Source organism: Periplaneta americana, chromosome 12, assembly GCF_040183065.1.
Source record: "Periplaneta americana isolate PAMFEO1 chromosome 12, P.americana_PAMFEO1_priV1, whole genome shotgun sequence".
In the NCBI taxonomy this organism is placed as follows: domain Eukaryota; kingdom Metazoa; phylum Arthropoda; class Insecta; order Blattodea; family Blattidae; genus Periplaneta; species Periplaneta americana.
This window is the reverse complement of record NC_091128.1, coordinates 6,963,531-6,982,103: the sequence shown is the minus strand read 5'-3', so window position 1 is coordinate 6,982,103 and position 18,573 is coordinate 6,963,531. Positions and strand designations below refer to the sequence as shown.

Below are 18,573 nucleotides of genomic sequence, written 5' to 3'. Positions count from 1 at the left end.
GCGTGGCATACACCGATTTGTTTAGATGGAACTCCTTCATCCCTTATCACAAGCTTCAACTGATTGCAGTAGCAGGATTTTGAGCATGTAATCTTAAACTACTTATATTGATCACTTACAACTGATATGTTTCAGCTTAAAACTGTACATTTGGCCTTGGCGGAGTACTTCCTTCGAAGTATTATGAATCCGTAATATTTTTCTTGATAGCATATGTGAAGTAGTAGTTCATTACAGTTTACGAAATAGGAAGAACCACAAAGAACTAAAAAAATATTGATAGTTTTTTTTATCACAAAGGAAATTTCTTCATCGTAAAATTATATCTCTTGATAAATGATTTTGGCTTCAAAATTAACTTCATTAATATATCTCCAAAAGCATTATCAAATAATACTTTCTCTCTTGAAATCTTTAGTAAAATATTAGTAAGTGATTAAGTTGTGTGAACTTAACTTATGTACACCGTCCAGTTTGATAACAGCACTAAGCTAGGGAACGAATATAATAAATGCTTATCAAATGTGGGAATCTATTAGAGAAAAACGATTCAGGTGAATTTCAAATCCCCCTCCCTACATGTACGCAACTTCCATACTACTTCAAATACATAGAAGAGTTACTCACCTTGTCATGTCTCGAGGCAAAGGATTCTGTTGTTGGATCTTGCTTTGTATCGGAAGTATCCTGCAAAACGAAATTAAAAGAAGACTAGTAGGCATTTTACAAAATCGTGGAATCTTCTTCAGGCCTAAAAAAATTTTCTAACACTTCGTAGTAAGTTTAAATGTAAACATCAGTGTTCTCAAAAAATCCCCAATGACCAGAAAAAGTTTTACTTGAAAAATGTTGGGGTCTTCAATCAATCCCACGGTATTCCTTTTCCCATCATCTTATGAATAAGAAGAGTATGCAACTTCAGTCTCAGCAACGACAAATTGAGGAAAGCATTTGAAAGAAAATTAAATTATCAGATCGTAATAAATCTGATATTATGACTACCATAGACCCCAATCACATCCGTAAGACATATAAAGACTTTTATATTTCAGTGTTCAATACATATAAGAACCTTCAAATTGAGTAACGTAAAGTGCTTAAAATTTTATTTATTACTATTGATATTTCTCAATTACATTTTGCCTAAAATTTATAACTTACAGTATATCTAAGAACTTCTACTCAAATAAAATTAAAGAATTAAGAAACTAAATTCTCTATATTCCTGTTACTAACACGATCCGCAATAAATATTAATAATTATAATGAAGACAGCCAAGGATTATACTATAATGAGAAGACAGCAAAACACAACGGGAGGATTGAGAATTTGTATGAAGATGTGGCAAAAGTGATTTCTGACGAAACAGTGCCATATTTGAAATTTCTTTCCCCAGATGAATTTGAATAATTCATAAAAAAACCAGCACCAGACAAAAGAGAACTAAGAAGAAAATGCAGATTATTTCTATTATTGTTATTACAAATATCATAATTATTATTTTAAGTACTATTATTATTATTATTATTATTATTATTATTATTATTCCAATTCACTGCGGGCTAAAGCAGGGAGATGCACTAACACCTTTACTTTTTAACTTCGCTTTAGAATATGCCATTAGGAAAGTTCAGGATAACAGGCAGGGTTTGGAATTGAACCGGTTACATCAGCTTCTTGTCTATGCGGATGACGTGAATATGTTAGGAGAAAATACACAAACGATTAGTGAAAACACGGAAATTCTACTTGAAGCAAGTAAAGAGATAGGGCTGGAAGTAAATCCCGAAAAAACTAAGTATATGATTATGTCTCGTGATCAATATATTGTACGAAATTGAACTATAAAACTTGGAGATTTATCCTTCGAATGGGTGGAAAAATTCAAATATCTTGGAGCAACAGTAACAAATATAAATGACACTCGGGAGGAAATTAAACGCAGAATAAATATGGGAAATGCGTGTTATTATTCGGTTGAGAAGCTTTTATCATCTAGTTTCCTATCACAAAATCTGAAAGTTAGAATTTATAAAACAGTTATATTACCAGTTGTTCTGTATGGCTGTGAAACTTGGACTCTCACTTTGAGAGAGGAACATAGGTTAAGGGTGTTTGAGAATAAGGTGCTTAGGAAAATATTTGGGGCTAAGTGGGATGAAGTTACAGGAGAATGGAGAAAGTTACACAACGCATAACTGCACGCATTGTATTCTTCACCTGAGATAATTAGGAACATTAAATCCAGACGTTTGAGATGGGCAGGGCATGTAGCACGTATGGGCGAATCCAGAAATGCATATAGAGTGTTAGTTGGGAGACCGGAGGGAAAAAGACCTTTGGGCAGGCCGAGACGTAGATGGGAGGATAATATTAAAATGGATTTGAGGGAGGTGGGACATGATGATAGAGACTGGATTAATCTTGCACAGGATAGGGTCCGATGTCGGGCTTAAGTGAGGGCGGCAATGAACCTTTGGGTTCCTTAAAAGCCATTTGTAAGTAAGCATTATTATTATATTGGGAGTAAAAGGGCACAGTACATCAGTTATTCGTAGACTTAAGAAATTCATGTGACTCTGTTAAGAGAGACGTTTTACTTAATACTCTTATTCAATTTATTATTTCCAAGAAACTAGTTCCATTAATTAAAATATGCCTGAGTGAATTTTACAGCAGAGTCCTTTTAGGCCAGTTTGTGTCTTACGCTTTTCAAATTCATTGGGTGTAAATCAACGAGATGCAATATCACCTTTACTTTTTAACTTCGTTGTAGATATGCCATTATGGAAGTCCAATAAAACTGGGTGGGCTTGGAATTGAACGAGTTACATCGGTTCCTTCTTTATGCGGATGACATGAATGTGTTAGGAGAAAACTCATAAACGATGAGGCACAACACGGGAAATTTAGTTGAAGCAAGTAAGGAGATAGGTTTGGAAGTAAATAACCCCCCCAAAGTAGTTGATTATGTCTCGTGTCTAGAACATGGTACGAAATTAAAATATAAAAATTAAAAATTTATCCTTTGAAATGTGGGATAACTGAAATACCGTGGAGGAAGAGTAACAAAATATAACTGACACTTGAGAGGAAATTAAACGCAGAATAATATGGGAAATGTTTGTTATTATTCGGTTGTTCTGTATGGTTGTGAAACTGGGACTCTCACTTTGAGAGAGGTATAGAGGTTAGGATATTCGAGAATAAAGTGCATAGGAAAATATTTGGGTCTAAGAGGAATGAAGTTACAGGAGAATGCAGAAGTTACACAACGCAAAATTTCACGCATTGTATTCTTCACATTAAATGAATTTCTTTGAGATGGGAAGTGCATGTAGCACGTACAGGTGAATCTAGAAATGCATACAGAGTGTTAGTTGGCTTGAGGGGAAAATACCGTTGGGGAAACCAAAGTGTACTTGGGAGGATAATATTAAAATGTGGTCCTGCATACGAATGGGCCCTCAATTAATTTTCTGTTTTTGTTTCTTTCTACGTCAGAATTGAAAATCTAACATTTAAAACAAAAGTTTGTTGTCGATAGAAATAATTTCAACATTTTACAACGATTTCAAGTTAATATTATGAATTGCTCTTCTCTGGCTTTAAAGTTACGGTAAGTAACATTGAACGTAAAAATAATCATCATTCTAAAATCCAGAAATAACATTTTCAAGCAAGTCAAGATTTTATTTATCCTGTAAAATTATGAGTTCGGAATTGGCATCCCTAAGCGTGGCAAAAATTATGTTTATTTAACGACGCTCGTAACTGCAGAGGTTATATGAGCGTCACCAGTGTGCCGGAATTTTATTCCGCAGGAGTTCTTTTACATGCCAGTACATCTACTGACATGAGCCTGTCGCATTTAAGCACACTTAAATGCATCTACCTGGGACGGGGTCAAACCGCAACCTCGAGCACAGAAGACCAGAGCTATATCGACTACGCTACCCTCCGCATGGTCACAAATACATTTGAGGGAGGTGAGATATGATGGTACAGTAGGGACTGGATTAATCTTGCTCAGAATGGAGACCGATGTTCTGCTTATGTGTGGGCGGCAATGAACCTCCGGGTTCCTTAAAAGCCATTTGTAAGTTAGTGTCATTATTATATTATTAATATTATTATTATTATTTTTATTATTATTATTATTATTATTATTATTATTATTATTATTATTATTATTATTATTATTATTATTATTATTATTGAGTTTGGTATTCCCAAGAAACTACTTCGATTAATTAAAATCTGTCTCAGCGAAACGTACAGCAGAGTTCGTATAGGTCAGTTTCTGTCAGATGAGTTTTCAATTCACTGTGGGCTAAAGCAAGGAGATCCACTATCACCTTTACTTTTTAACTTTGCTCTAGAGTATGCAATTAGGAAAGTCCAGGATAACAGAGAAGGTTTGGAATTGAACGGGTGACATCAGCTGCTTGTCTATGCGGATGACGTGAATATGTTAGGAGAAAATCCACAAACGATTAGGGAAAACACGGGAATTGTACTGGAAGCAAGTAAATAGATAGGTTTGGAAGTAAATCCCGAAAAGACAAAGCATATGATTATGTCTCGTGACCAGAATATTGTACGAAATGGAAATATAAAAATTGGAAATTTATCTTTTGAAGAGGTGGAGAAGTTCAAATATTTGGGAGCAACAGTAACAAATATAAATGATACTCGGGAGGAAATTAAACGCAGAATAAATATGGGAAATGCCTGTTATTATTCGGTTGAGAAACTTTTATCATCCAGTCTGCTGTCAAAAAATCTGAAAGTTAGAATTTATAAAACAGTTATATTACCAGTTGTTCTGTATGGCTGTGAAACTTGGACTCTCACTTTGAGAGAGGAACAGAGACTACGGGTGTTTGAGAATAAGATTCTTAGGAAAATATTTGGGGCTAAGAGGGATGAAGTTACAGGAGAATGGAGAAAGTTACACAACGCAGAACTGCACGCATTATATTCTTCACCTGACATAATTAGGAACATTAAATCCAGACGTTCGAGATGGGCAGGGCATGTAGCACGTATGGGCGAATCCAGAAAAGCATATAGTGTGTTAGTTGGGAGGCCGGAGGGAAAAATACCTTTAGGGAGGCTGAGACGTAGATGAGAAGATAATATTAAAATGGATTTGAGGGAGGTGGGATATGATGATAGAGAATGGATTAATTTTGCTCAGGATTGGAACCAATGGCGGGCTTATGCGAGGACGGCAATGAACCTCCGGGTTCCTTAAAAGCCAGTAAGTAAGTAAGTAAGTAATTAAATAAGTAAGTAAGTAAGTAAGTAGGTAAGTAAGTAAGTATTATTATTATTATTATTATTACCACTACGTATGTGTTTGTACTAATTATAGATCTAGATGAGTGGAAGAGGAGGTTTGTAACCTTTGAAGCACTGTTATCATAATATTGATGCCAAAATATGAAATATATTTAGTTTCCATATTATAAAAAAATGCACAAATTCAAATTAAATCCCTACTGTTCTCCCCATATCAACAAAACTTGGAAAACTACAGCGTGAATATCAATAGCTATATCTTTTACGATAATAGTATCTTCTGTATTTTTAACATTAGCATTACATCGATTTTATTTATTAGACCAGTTTTTTTTTTCTCCTGAAAAGTTATGTTTTTTTGGGCAGGGCATAGTTGCGCCCCACGGTCAGATAAAATGCAGCAGATAAAAAAGAGTCCCTGTTTTGTGGCATAGTTGCGCCCTGTTCCCATCAGGTAGAGAAAAGGGGATGACATAGTTGCGCCCCGATGAAATAGGTAGAGAAAAATACACTACGGAAACCCGAGCCTTGTAATCAACCAACCTTATTGATTTCTTATGAGATTTAATATTCATTATCGATACCGTTAAAATGAACACCATGAAGTTGGCAATATTTTGTTAACTATATTTATACTATTTATGAATAGATTATCGATAGCCTACCGTTAAAATGAACACCATGAAGTTGGCAGTACTTTATTAACTGTTTTTCTACTGTTTATGCAGTAATTATCAATAGCCTACCGTTAAAATGGACACCATGAAGTTGGTAGTACTTTATTAACTGACATATTGAAATGAATGACCTGTTGGAATATGGGGCCTAAGCAGTCTTGACATTTTGTTAGTGATTTTCACACCGTCTGTTGCGTATATAGAGGTTAATTTAAAATGAATGTTAAGTTTAGTGAAAAGGGTAAAGAGTTAATAATTCACAATGGTTCTAAGTTTCAATTTTCGAAACCCTATACCGTAGGGTTAAGATATCGATGTACAAACAAAAAATGCAGTTCATTTATTGTGTGTGATCGATAAAAAAGTGTTACCGGTATTTTAAATAGTAAAATTGATCATATGCTAGGGCTACATGATTTCAATGCAGCTATCACTGTAATATTTGTATGTAATTTGTTTATATTATGACAATAACTCTCGTGTGTACTATGTCCATTGGGGCGCAACTATGCCATGTCCATTCAGCTACCTGGTTTCTTCGGGGCGCAATTATGCCATGTCCATTCTGCTACCTGGTTTCTTCGGGGCGCAACTATGCCATGCCTAGGCCTCCCAATTGACAGCGGGGCGCAACTATGTCATATCGTTTTTTTATTTACACTACTTATCTATCTCATGTGCAATGTGTCAGCTCTTTCCAAATTATATACTTAATAGGGATATACAGTCTATGGCTCATTTCGAATCTCAGTTACGAATAAGAAGTATTCTTTCTTTTTTTTTCCAGGGCCGTATTCATAGACATTCTTAGCGCGGACTTCCGGTGGATGATCGGCGAACCAACGTTTTTCGTATTCATAAACCAGTGTTAGCGATATAATATAATATGAATTCCGTACAAGTAACCAGTCGATAGCCGGGGCTAGTTTAGCATTCTCGTAGCGCGGACTAGCGAAATGTCTATGAATAGCATCCTAGTCTTCATATTTATATGTGTAAAAACAATGGAGATATTTGATCTTTTCCACTGTCAAATGCTGCTTCATTAAACAAAACTTCAATTAATTCATGGTGTTAAGACAAAAAAGGAGAATATCGCCACAATATTCCATGTTATTTGAATAAAAGGGGCAGAAGAGGGCGCAAGTATGATGTCTAAATTCTAACAGTTACTGTCAATCAAAATATTTTAACCAAATGACACCTTCCTCAAGCTCAATTCTCTGTTCAATTGGCAGATGTTCCGTGAAGAATCACACACAATTACGGCCTCCTGAGTGCTAGTCATCAGTTTTGAGGTATGCAGATTCCCATCCAGACGAGGGTGACGGGCTTTAAAAGTATTAAAATTCCAAAGCATGGAAAGAAGGAAAGTTGAAAATTCTGAGTTGACATCTGTGTCATATAAAAGAACCCTGTTCTTAAAGAAGAGAGTTCTTAGCAAAATTTATGGGCCATTTCACGAAACTGGAGCTAGCATAATAGGGGCTCATATAATCTGTTATCATATCATTAAGTTCCTTAAAATTCACCTGACAAAGAAAGAGAACATCACAATGGAAGTCTTGTTTGCGAATAAAAGCAAATTTCGAAGAATTTTACATTGAAGAAACATTTACCATTCACTTCGCTTACAAAGAAAAACATATAATGAAAAATAATATTTTATGACATCGGTTTTTTAATATTTGGAATAATATTATACTAATAATTTCAAAAATATACACTTTCTTCAAATTATATTGTATTAATAAATAGTTTAATAATATAGTGTAAAGTGTTCCACGTACCGATTTACGTTTCCTACGTCTGGAACACAGGCGAAACCACGACAAAAACCGGTGCTGGAAACGTAAACAATTTACCATTATGAGTACAGGAAATCCTAGAAAGTAGATGTTCTTCGAATAGGTGCTTTAATCTTCAAAGATATCTGACCTATCATATTCTGTTAGTATAAGCGAAATTTCTAACCACGCCATAGGCTAAATAAAAACCAAAGATGTAACTATTTGACAAACTTTTAAATGGTTCCGTTAGTTCTCAATAGGAAACACTATTACTGGGATAGTTAAAGATGAGTTAGGTAAAATGCTGACGTAATTTAGGTATTAAGTATCTTCATAATTAACAATATCAGCGGTTTCTCGCTGAATCTAGTACTCTTTACAATCAATAGAGAGGAATGAAATTTTGAATTCTATAATGTTGGTGTTCACTTCAGATTGAGGTTCTGGCTGATACGCACATCCATTATCAGGCAGTACATCTCACTTGACGGTATGTGTTAAAGGAAGAACAATTGTTCGTATGCATCTGAAGTCAGATTAGTGTAGCCTAATATGTAGCTAATAGGATATGTATGCAAAGGATCTGGCCACTCTACACCATTATCCCTTGGCCTAGTTGCCTCATAAGTGGTGCCTTGTTGGTATCACTTGTGAGGTTGAAATCTGTCTTCGGACAGTTGACTAAACAACAACAATAAGAATGTGGGTACCTATAGTCGCGACGCTGTTATTTCCGGCGTGACTCCACCTCTTTTCTTACGTCTTAGGAAGTGAAGGCTCTATAAAGTCTAGGTAGGTAGTATCGTTCGCCATTTTTGTTGTTTCGTTCCCGAGCTACCATACGAGGAATCTATTTGCCACACCGTTAAACATTATCATGTCGTAGCTCCTATGATAATAAATCAAACACACTGTAATTCAGCAAATAATTGAGCGGAAAATAACGTCTTCGTGTGCTTTCTGCGAACGCCAACGAAAGAGCCAAAATGGCGGGCGATTATATTAAGTATTTATCGAGCCTTAAGAAATTAATAACGTCTTCATAAGCGAATGACAAGACGCACACGTTTAAATGTAGCCGACCTGCAACGCGATTGGCTGCCGGAAATTAGAGCGACGGGACTATATATTTATGCACTATTGGCGAAACTGACTGCTATCTTCGCCATCTATTCATAGAAGTAATAACTAAAGAAGCCTCATTTACACAAGAAAATTATCGATCAATAATTTTTAGTATGTGTCAGATATCTTTGAACACCAGTGTACCGAAGAAGATGTCGTAATACGTTTCTTTTGGCCAGAGAATATGGAGCAATCAGCAGGACGGTGGATTGAGACCATAACTTAATAATCAATGAATTCTAAAACTGAACTGGGCGAAGAAGAAATTTGCTAAGAATAACTGTATTAATTGAGATGTATAGTAAATTTGTTAAGAAATGTGTTTTTATGTGTTTACTACAAAATGTATTAAAGTTCGATTAATGAATTATCTTGATAAACATTGCTGATTGCTCCATTAAGTGATAATCAATTTGGTTTTCGGAAAAAATTCAGTACAGATAACGCAATATATCAAGTTACTAACAAATTTGTTAGAGAATTTGATCAAGGTAATGTATTGGTATTATCCTGGACATAAGAAAAGCATTTGATACAGTGAAACATGATATCTTAATTGAGAAATTAGACTTATTAGAAATCAAAGGTAATGCTTTAAACTTAATAAAATCGTATCTTAACGACAGAATTAAAATAACGAAAATTCACCATTATTCAAGTGAACCTTCAATTATTTATATAGGTGTTCCCCAAGGCACAGTTCTAGGCCCTATTCCATTTTTAATATATATTAATGACTCATTAAAAATTTACTTACAACAATACAATGGTGTTCACTATTCTTATATAGATAACACAGTTTTAATTTTTGATGGAAAAACCTGGTATGATGCATATAATAATTCAAATAATGGACTTAAATTAATAAAAAAAATGGTTTGACATAAACTATCTTTCTATCAACGAAAATAAAACCATAATTATTACATTCTCATTATCTGAAAAATGTACTATACCTCCTACATCTATATTAAGTATTAAATTACATAATTCTGATTGTTGTCTTATACAGTGTAAATGTTCCATTATTAAAGAGTCGCTGAAGTTAAGTATTTAGGCATAATTTTCGATAATCATTTAAAATGGAACCAACACATTAATTACCTTTGTAATAAATTACGTAAAATAGTATATTATTTTGTCTTATTGGGGAATTACTTGTCAATAATTTTATTACGCACAATATATTTAACTTTATTTCAATCGGTAATTATGTATGGGATATTAGGATGGGGTAGCTCATTTAAATCCAATTTCAATCCACTTTATTTATTACAGAAGAAAATAATTTAAATATGTCTTCATAAACCTATTGATTTTCGATCTCAAAAATTGTTTTTAAGACTTTAATGTACTTAACATAAGACAAATTTATTATATTGTATTAATAAAATTCATACATAAAAATCGAAATAATTTTGAATTGTATTCTCATAGTTATGACACAAAAGGTATGAATTCTTTACAATTGTTTGAACCAAAATGCAACACTGTTACAGTATTTAATCATAGTAGTAATTTAGGCCCAAGAATATATAACAAATTTATATTTGAATATCCTAATCTTATCAATTCTAATAGTCCTAGTATTAAATTTAAAAAGTTATGTATGGATTTTATAAAAATTGAAAAATTGTAAATTTAAATTTATATATTATAATTGCATAGTAGACATAAGACAAATTGTATTGTATACTTATTAATTTTAATTCAGGAATCCGCTAAAGTTTTTTTTGTATATATTAGGCTATATTTTATGTTACGATTATTAGCAAAATAAAAATACATAAAAAGAAATAAAATAAAAATAAAATATGTTCAAAATATGTTACGTTAAATATTTTGTTATTTTACTATTATATTGTTAAAGTACTAATGGGATTGGTTAATTAATATTTTAAAATTTAGATTTATAAAAGGATGTCGATAATACGAGTATGTGGAGACTGAGAATACGACATAGAATAGGAAATATTGTAGAATGCTGGGTTTGCGGTGAAAGGCCTACCCTTGGTAGTAAACTATAAATGAATGAATGTATGTATTTATAAATGGAGAAGTGAGAGTACAAAATCGATTTCTTTTTTTTTAAGTCGCTAAACGCAAAGATATAACAAGCTTATATTTAATTAAAATATTATATTTTAATCCATATTTTATTAATTTTTTTTACTTAACAGTTTTAAGAAGTACCCACAAAGTAAACTAACACAATAACATTACACATTTTTGTAAAAACAAACTCTATTCTTACAACAATGATAACAGTTGAATAAATTAGGTAAAAAGGAAAACAATCTGCTAAAATAACATGAAATATAATATTTCCACCCTGAATTACTCACACGCAAATTTGTGCCTAAAATACGAAGAGTCTCCTAGTAATAATGAGAACCAACCAAACATTCATATTGTCATCCATTGATAGCGTTCTGCAAACACATCTTTCTCCAATCTTTCCTATTCTTTTTCCATCCTCTTAATCTCCGAATATGGTCCATATAATTTGACATATTCTTCTTCTCTGAACTCTTCTCCCGTTAACCATTCCTTCCAGTAAATCCTTCAGTAGGCAGTTCCTTCTCAGTCAGAGACCCAACCAATCCCTTTTCCTTTTCCTGATCAGTTTCAGCATCATTCTTTCTTCACTCACTTTTTCCAACCCAGCTTCCTTTCTTATTCTGATTGTCCATTTCACATGCTCCATTCTTCTCCATATACACATTTCAAATTCTTTTGGTCGTTTTTCTTCACTTCGTCGTAATGTCTATATTCCAAGTTCGCAGTTTTTCTTCGTAAAGATAAATACGGTAGCTTCCCTTTGCTTTCCGCACACCACTCTCTCTTTAGCACCTTAAAAGCTGCCAGTGGACCCCAACGTGTAGGTGATGAGAGTGCATTTGAGTAATTAGCCCTCCAAGATAAGGAAAATTGTTATGGATTTTCTCAAAACACAGATTCCTCGACAGTTTGTCTTCTCGAAACAGACATTCAATGTAATATGAATTCTCAGTAATGTATTTTTAAAATGCTTTAGCTAATGATAGTATTTCAAAGGTTCAAGACGTCCTTCTTCATGCTGACCATAATCTACTTTGGCCAGGTAATTGTGTTAAATTTTATTTGGATACAGGTTTGATTTTAATATCTCAACTTCAACGTGTTGTCCAATGAAGGTGTCCGCCACTGATAACAGTAGGCCTACTTTGTTGTTTGATTATCTTTAAGCCAACACTCGTTGGGTTGTAATTTTAGATAACATGAAAAGTAATAATTGAAATCAATTTATCCTTAAAATATTATTGCTACAAAATATATGACAACAAAGTAGCTTTTAGATGGCAATAGAATGAATCTTGTGGGCTGTGATCGGAAACGTGAACGCCAAAGTTGAAACTTGGCCAACTCTCCGTTCCCGATCCCGAGCTCTGACAAGCTTTTCGTTAATTGTGAATGCTCACATTTAAATGTACACATTTTAACAATTTTACCGTTTTCGTTTTCAAAGGTTCAAGACGTCCTTCTTCATGCTGACCATAATCTACTTTGGCCAGGTAATTGTGTTAAATTTTATTTGGATACAGGTTTGATTTTAATATCTCAACTTCAACGTGTTGTCCAATGAAGGTGTCCGCCACTGATAACAGTAAGCCTACTTTGTTGTTTGATTATCTTTAAGCCAACACTCGTTGGGTTGTAATTTTAGATAACATGAAAAGTAATAATTGAAATTAATTTATCCTTAAAATATTATTGCTATTTCATTATTACACATTTATTTTAATAATATTCATTTCCTTCTTATTAGAATTAATGATGGTTCACAATAAACCGGGAACGAGAACCAGAATGAAAACGAGAAGCAGATGAAGTGAATATGAAAATGTTTTATTCACAATAAACCGAGAACGTAGACGACTATGCATATCGATATGCATGTCAATAACGATATATAAAGTCGGTATTATGCATTCTGATGTTATTCGTGTATAATTGACCAATGGCATTCTCTCATGAGTACGAGGCAGCCAACGTAAACACAGGTTAACCAACTTCGAAATTTCAACTGAAACATTTCATTAGGTACGGTACTATAAATATGCCCATCCATCTTTATTATCACAACCTATTTTAAATCTACCATAACGTAAAATAATTAGAGAAGAAACATTTGTAATAGAACAAAAATGAACAACAGCAGTTATTGAATTGAAGCATGAATATGTAGTGTGTAATACAACCAATACAGTAATAAAATATGATTCCCTTACGATGGGTGTTCAAAGATGCAGCTATTGATAGCCACGTATTCTCCTTCATTTTCTCATCTTTATACGAGGCGCGCCGCTTATCGTAAACGTAAGGATTTTCCTCAACACTCAATATTAGAATCTCATCAAATAAAACTTGCTCTATGATGCACAGCACAGAACAAAATAATGCATAGGTTATGTCACGGTCTTCTTGCTACAAAATATATGACGACAAAGTAGCTTTTAGATGGCAATAGAATGAATCTTGTGGGCTGTGATCGGAAACGTGAACGCCAAAGTTGAAACTTGGCCAACTCTCCGTTCCCGATCCCGAGCTCCGACAAGCTTTTCGTTAATTGTGAATGCTCACATTTAAATGTACACATTTTAACAATTTTACCGTTTTCGTTTTCATTCCGATTCTCGTTTCCGGTTTATTGTGAACTAGCCTTTAGTTTCATTATTACACTTTAAAACTCGGTATCATTCTCGTAGTACAATTCGCCCACTTTTCTTCCATTTTAATCTCCGCTCACGAGGATTTTTATCAGCTTTCTGCGTTGTATTATTAAGTTACTCTTCTTCTAATATGACCAGGGACATCACTTCATTTTTACTTCAATTTTTATTGTACCTGAGTTTTTTAATCTACTTCACTCCCACCCCTTCTACTAGTGAACTTCCACCCGTCTTCCGCACAGAACCAAGGCCGCATATGCAAAGTCGTCTTACGGTCACAGTAAACAGTACTGAGTGAGTGAGTGGGTGGGTGAGTGAGTGAGCGAGTGAGTGTATGGGTGGGTGAGTGAGTGAGTGAGTGAGTGGGTGGGTGGGTGAGTGAGTGAGCGAGCGAGCGAGTGAGTGAGTGGGTGGGTGAGTGAGTGGGTGGGTGAGTGAGTGAGTGGATGAGTGAGTGAGTGAGTGTGTGGGTGGGTGAGTGTGTGAGTGAGTGGGTGGGTGAGTGAGTGAGTGAGCGAGCGAGCGAGCGAGTGGGTGAGTGAGTGGGTGAGTGGATGAGTGAGTGAGTGGGTGAGTGAGTGAGTGGGTGGGTGAGTGAGTGAGTGGATGAGTGAGTGAGTGGGTGAGTGAGTGAGTGGGTGAGTGAGTGAGTGGGTGGGTGAGTGAGTGGGTGAGTGAGTGGGTGGGTGGGTGGGTGAGTGAGTGAGTGAGTGGGTGGGTGGGTGGGTGGGTGAGTGAGTGAGTGAGTATAGTACGTTCCAGTGAAAAAAGGACATTCATTATTTAATCATATTTTCGTACAGGTACTGTGCGTTCTTTTAGTTACGTCGCATCCCGATTTTCCTCATCCGCTTCCGCTGGGCTGTCCTAGCCCTGTTTTGAAAATATTTTCTGTTAGGAATTGGAAGTCTACGTAATATTATACAACTGCTTAAAACAACTTAAATAAAAGGACCTCGTTAAGTAATTAACTGTCACGTCATTTCTACGATCCAACGACATAAACATTTGGACGGACAGTAGATAGTATGTCTGAGTAAATTTATCTGTGCGGATCGGGCAGAAGTGAATATTGAATTTACAGTACGTAAGGTACTCTTTTATAGAGTAGGTACGGAATTATGACAACATGAGTTACTGGTACGAAGGACGAAACCGGAAATTGGAATTGGGTACAATAGGCTATAGTGCGATAATATGCACAAAAGAACTGAAGCCTCTATCGAAATAAATAGGCACAGTTATTTTGCTCATTTGATGCATTTGCATAATTCATTCGTTAATTTTGTATTATTAAGGGATTATTAAAATTGTTTATAATATATTATTTTTAATGTAATTTATTGTAATTAAATCTTTTTCCATAACAAAGGAACAAAATGCTTCTACTGCGGTCAGATGAGATCTCATCAGCTTTCTTGCGTGGCCTACATCGATTTGTTCAGATGGAACTTCCTCATCCTTTACCACTGATATGACTTAGCTTAAAACTGTATAGGACTATATAGCCTTGGCGAGGTTAGTTTCTTCGAAGTATTATAAATCCATTATCTTTTTCTTGATCCCATATGTGAAATAATAGTTCATTACATTTTATTAAATCGATACAAAGAACTACGTAGCCTACATGCGACTAAAAATATTAATGCAATATTATTATTTGATAAAGCAAATATGTTTATCGTAGAATTTTACCTCTTGTTATAAATGATTATTGTTTTCAATTAATGTTTATTAAAATACATCAGCAAAGAGGTTATCAAATAACATTTTCTCCCTTGAAAACTTTAGTAAAATGTTAACAAGAGAATAAATTGTGTGCACTGTCCAGTTCGACAACAGCACTGAGTAAGGGAACAAATACAGTAATTCCTTATGAAATGTGGAAATCTATTAGAGAAATAACGTCGCAGGTGAATTTCAAAAGCCCTTCCCTACCTGTACGCAACTTCCACCCTAATTCAGTTGCTAGAATTTGGAACTCGCTTCCGAATGATGTAAGGGGTTATTGGACAATAACTTCATTTAGGTCAAAATTACATCAATTCTTACTTAACAGATTAATTGCTGATTAATATTTGTTACTTATAATGAAACTAACATCTGTCCATTCTTATTATTATCATTAATTTCTCTAAATAGATTTACAAAACCTCTAATGGCAATTACATTAATTTTATAATTATAGAAATATATTTTAGATTTATATTTTTTTTTCTCCCTGTAACATAGTCCTAGTAAGCTTATATTAAATTCATTTTCATAATTTTACTAGCTATCTCAAATCTTAAATTAATCATAATTGATTGAATTAAATTAGGTCATAAATTAAGTTACTACTTTACCTTATAGGTTTATCTAAATTTAAATAAATATGTAGTCTACTAGTCCTTAAAACTTAACTGAAGAATATAGCTGGAGAACCTTTCAAGTGTAGTGTAAATATTTGTAATTTAAATAAATATTGTATTGAGCTGGTTGAGTGGAAGAGAAGGCCTTATGGCCTTAACTCTGCCAGCGAAAATAAAACATTATTATTATTATTATTATTATTATTATTATTATTATTAATTCATATAAATGGAAGAGTTACTCACCATCGGACCCCGCACCGATTTTTTGTTGGACGACATAGGTTGTTCGTTTTCATTTCCTGCGTTTGCCTCCAAGGTGTCCTGAGAAACGAAATCAATAGAAGATTAGCACGAAATTGACAAAAGCGTGGAATCATCTTTATGCCTAATGAATTTTCCAGAACGAAATATGCGTATTGCAATAGGGTGCAATGCTGACTTCAGTGTTCTAAACAAGTAACCAATGACCACAAAAAGTTTTATTTGAAAAATGTTGGAGCCTTCAATCAAACCCATAGCGTTCTCTTGTCAAAACATCTTACGAACGAGAAGAGAATGCCTAATAGTAAACAAAAAGAAACTTCAGTCTCAGGAACGAGAAGTGTCATGGAAATTGGAAAAACCATATCAAAGAAAATTAAATTATCAGATCATAAGAAATCAGACATTTTGACTGTCATAAACATTAATCACATCCCTAAAACATATCAGACTCTTATACTGGGTGTTCAGTTCAAAGTGTGTCATGGCTCGCTGTATGCTGTCATATGGCTAGTCGATGAGCCTAGAGAATTCAATCTTCCTACACTTCCGTAGCAGAGGTGTATTACCTATGAGTGAGAGAAGTTGCATAGCGAGGACGGCGTTCATTCTGAAGAGTACCTACTGATATGTACGGCAACGCCGGTAGTGGCAGGAATGTGAACTGTTTGAAAACATGTACTGAGGTGGGTTTTTTTCTTACTGTCAGGATATGGGGAGAGGGTTAAGACGATTTCTTACGTATTTGTTAACATTAACATGGACGGTCAACATAGACACGGAGCATTTGATTTGTGTTGTGGAATGTTGCCGTACGCAAACGATAACAAATACTCTGCGTACGACTTGGCCGCGCAAAACACAGTTCGAAAGAGGTTATGGTAGCACACAGACCGTACAGACCGCCATCTGTTGCTACGACGTTCAAGTTACACGTTTTCAAGTTCAGATTGAACACCTTGATTAATAGGCAACTTCTCTGACATAAAAGCTGAAACTCGCTTCAAATCGCTGATTCACAACAGTGACGTCATGACACACTTTGTAATGAACACCCAGTATTTCTGTGTTCAATATAACATTATCAAATTGAGTAACGTAAAGTGCTTAATAATTTTTTTTATTATTAATCATATTTCTCAAATATATTTTGCCTAAAATTTATAACCTATCTCTAAGTATTTCTATTCAAATAAAATTGAAGATTTAAAGAATTCATTTCTCTATACTCCTGTAAAAAACACGAACTACAATAGATATTAATAATTCTAATGAAGGCAGCAAAGAAATATATACTGTAATGAGAAGACAGTGGAATAGAATGAAGAGTTTGAGAATTTGGATATAGAAGTGGCAAAAGTGATTTCTGATGAAAAAGTGCCATATTTGAAATTGCTGTCCCCAGATAAAATTGAATAATTAATAAAATACAAGCAACAGGCAAAAGAGAATTAAAACAAAGCACAGATTATTATTATTATTATTATTATTATTATTATTATTATTATTATTATTATTATCGTTATTATCATCATCATCATTATTACTACCAATTTTATTGGCATTATTGGGACAATCAATGAAGTTTTAGGCGTAATAGATCGGCTATTGATCATATTCTTTATATTCGACAGATATTGAAGAATAATTCGCAATATGAGTTTGCACTACATCAGCTATTTGTAGATTTAGAAAGTCATATGACTCGGTTAAGAGAGGTTTTATATAATACTCTTATTTAATTTACAAGTACTATTCATAAGAAACTAGTAGCATTAATTAAAATAATAAAATTTACAGCAGAGTCATTATCAAAGCTCGGAACTTGGGGACTTGCGTGTCGTGCGCTTGAGTAAGGTTACAGGTACAGCGTACACAAAGCTCAAGCTGCAAGAGCTCAGGGACAGTCGTGTGTACTAAGAAAGTGGTCACATCGAATGGCAAGAAGACGAACGAAGAAACTGTGTCATGTCGAAGCCAATGACATTAAGACAATTACAGGTAAATGGTCTGTCTGAGGAATGAGAAAATACGTGTTATTCGAATGGGTGTTATGGAAGTTTGAAAATACATTTCTTAAATTTTAGGTACAGAATTTCGTGGAGGAATTCTGAAGAGATACATTATTTTCTTCTAATGCAGAGTTTATATTTTGTAAGTTGTGCCACACATAAACTAGAGCTGGAAACGGGCATTCATTGAAAGACATTGCAGTCCTTTAAATTGATGGAAAATTTGTCCATAGCCATGGATCAAGTCGTAGAGGGACCTTCCCTAGTAGTGATACACTAATTGAAAACTATTTGCGAGAAAAATTTAGGATATACTTATCTTTCTTAGATACGA

The 18,573-nt window shown here is 34.2% G+C and overlaps 1 protein-coding gene across 1 annotated transcript in view; it reads right to left on the bottom strand.

Annotated features, from left to right (window-relative positions):
• The window catches only part of LOC138711285 (uncharacterized), a 123,503-nt gene that overhangs the window by 71,506 nt on the left and 33,424 nt on the right, over nucleotides 1-18,573 (bottom strand). Inside the window, exons 7-8 of the mRNA XM_069842714.1 lie at nucleotides 16,210-16,287; nucleotides 628-687 (exon numbers count right to left, since the gene is read on the bottom strand). Of these exons, the coding sequence (XP_069698815.1) occupies nucleotides 628-687; nucleotides 16,210-16,287 (138 nt within the window). The remainder of the gene's footprint in view (nucleotides 1-627; nucleotides 688-16,209; nucleotides 16,288-18,573) is intronic.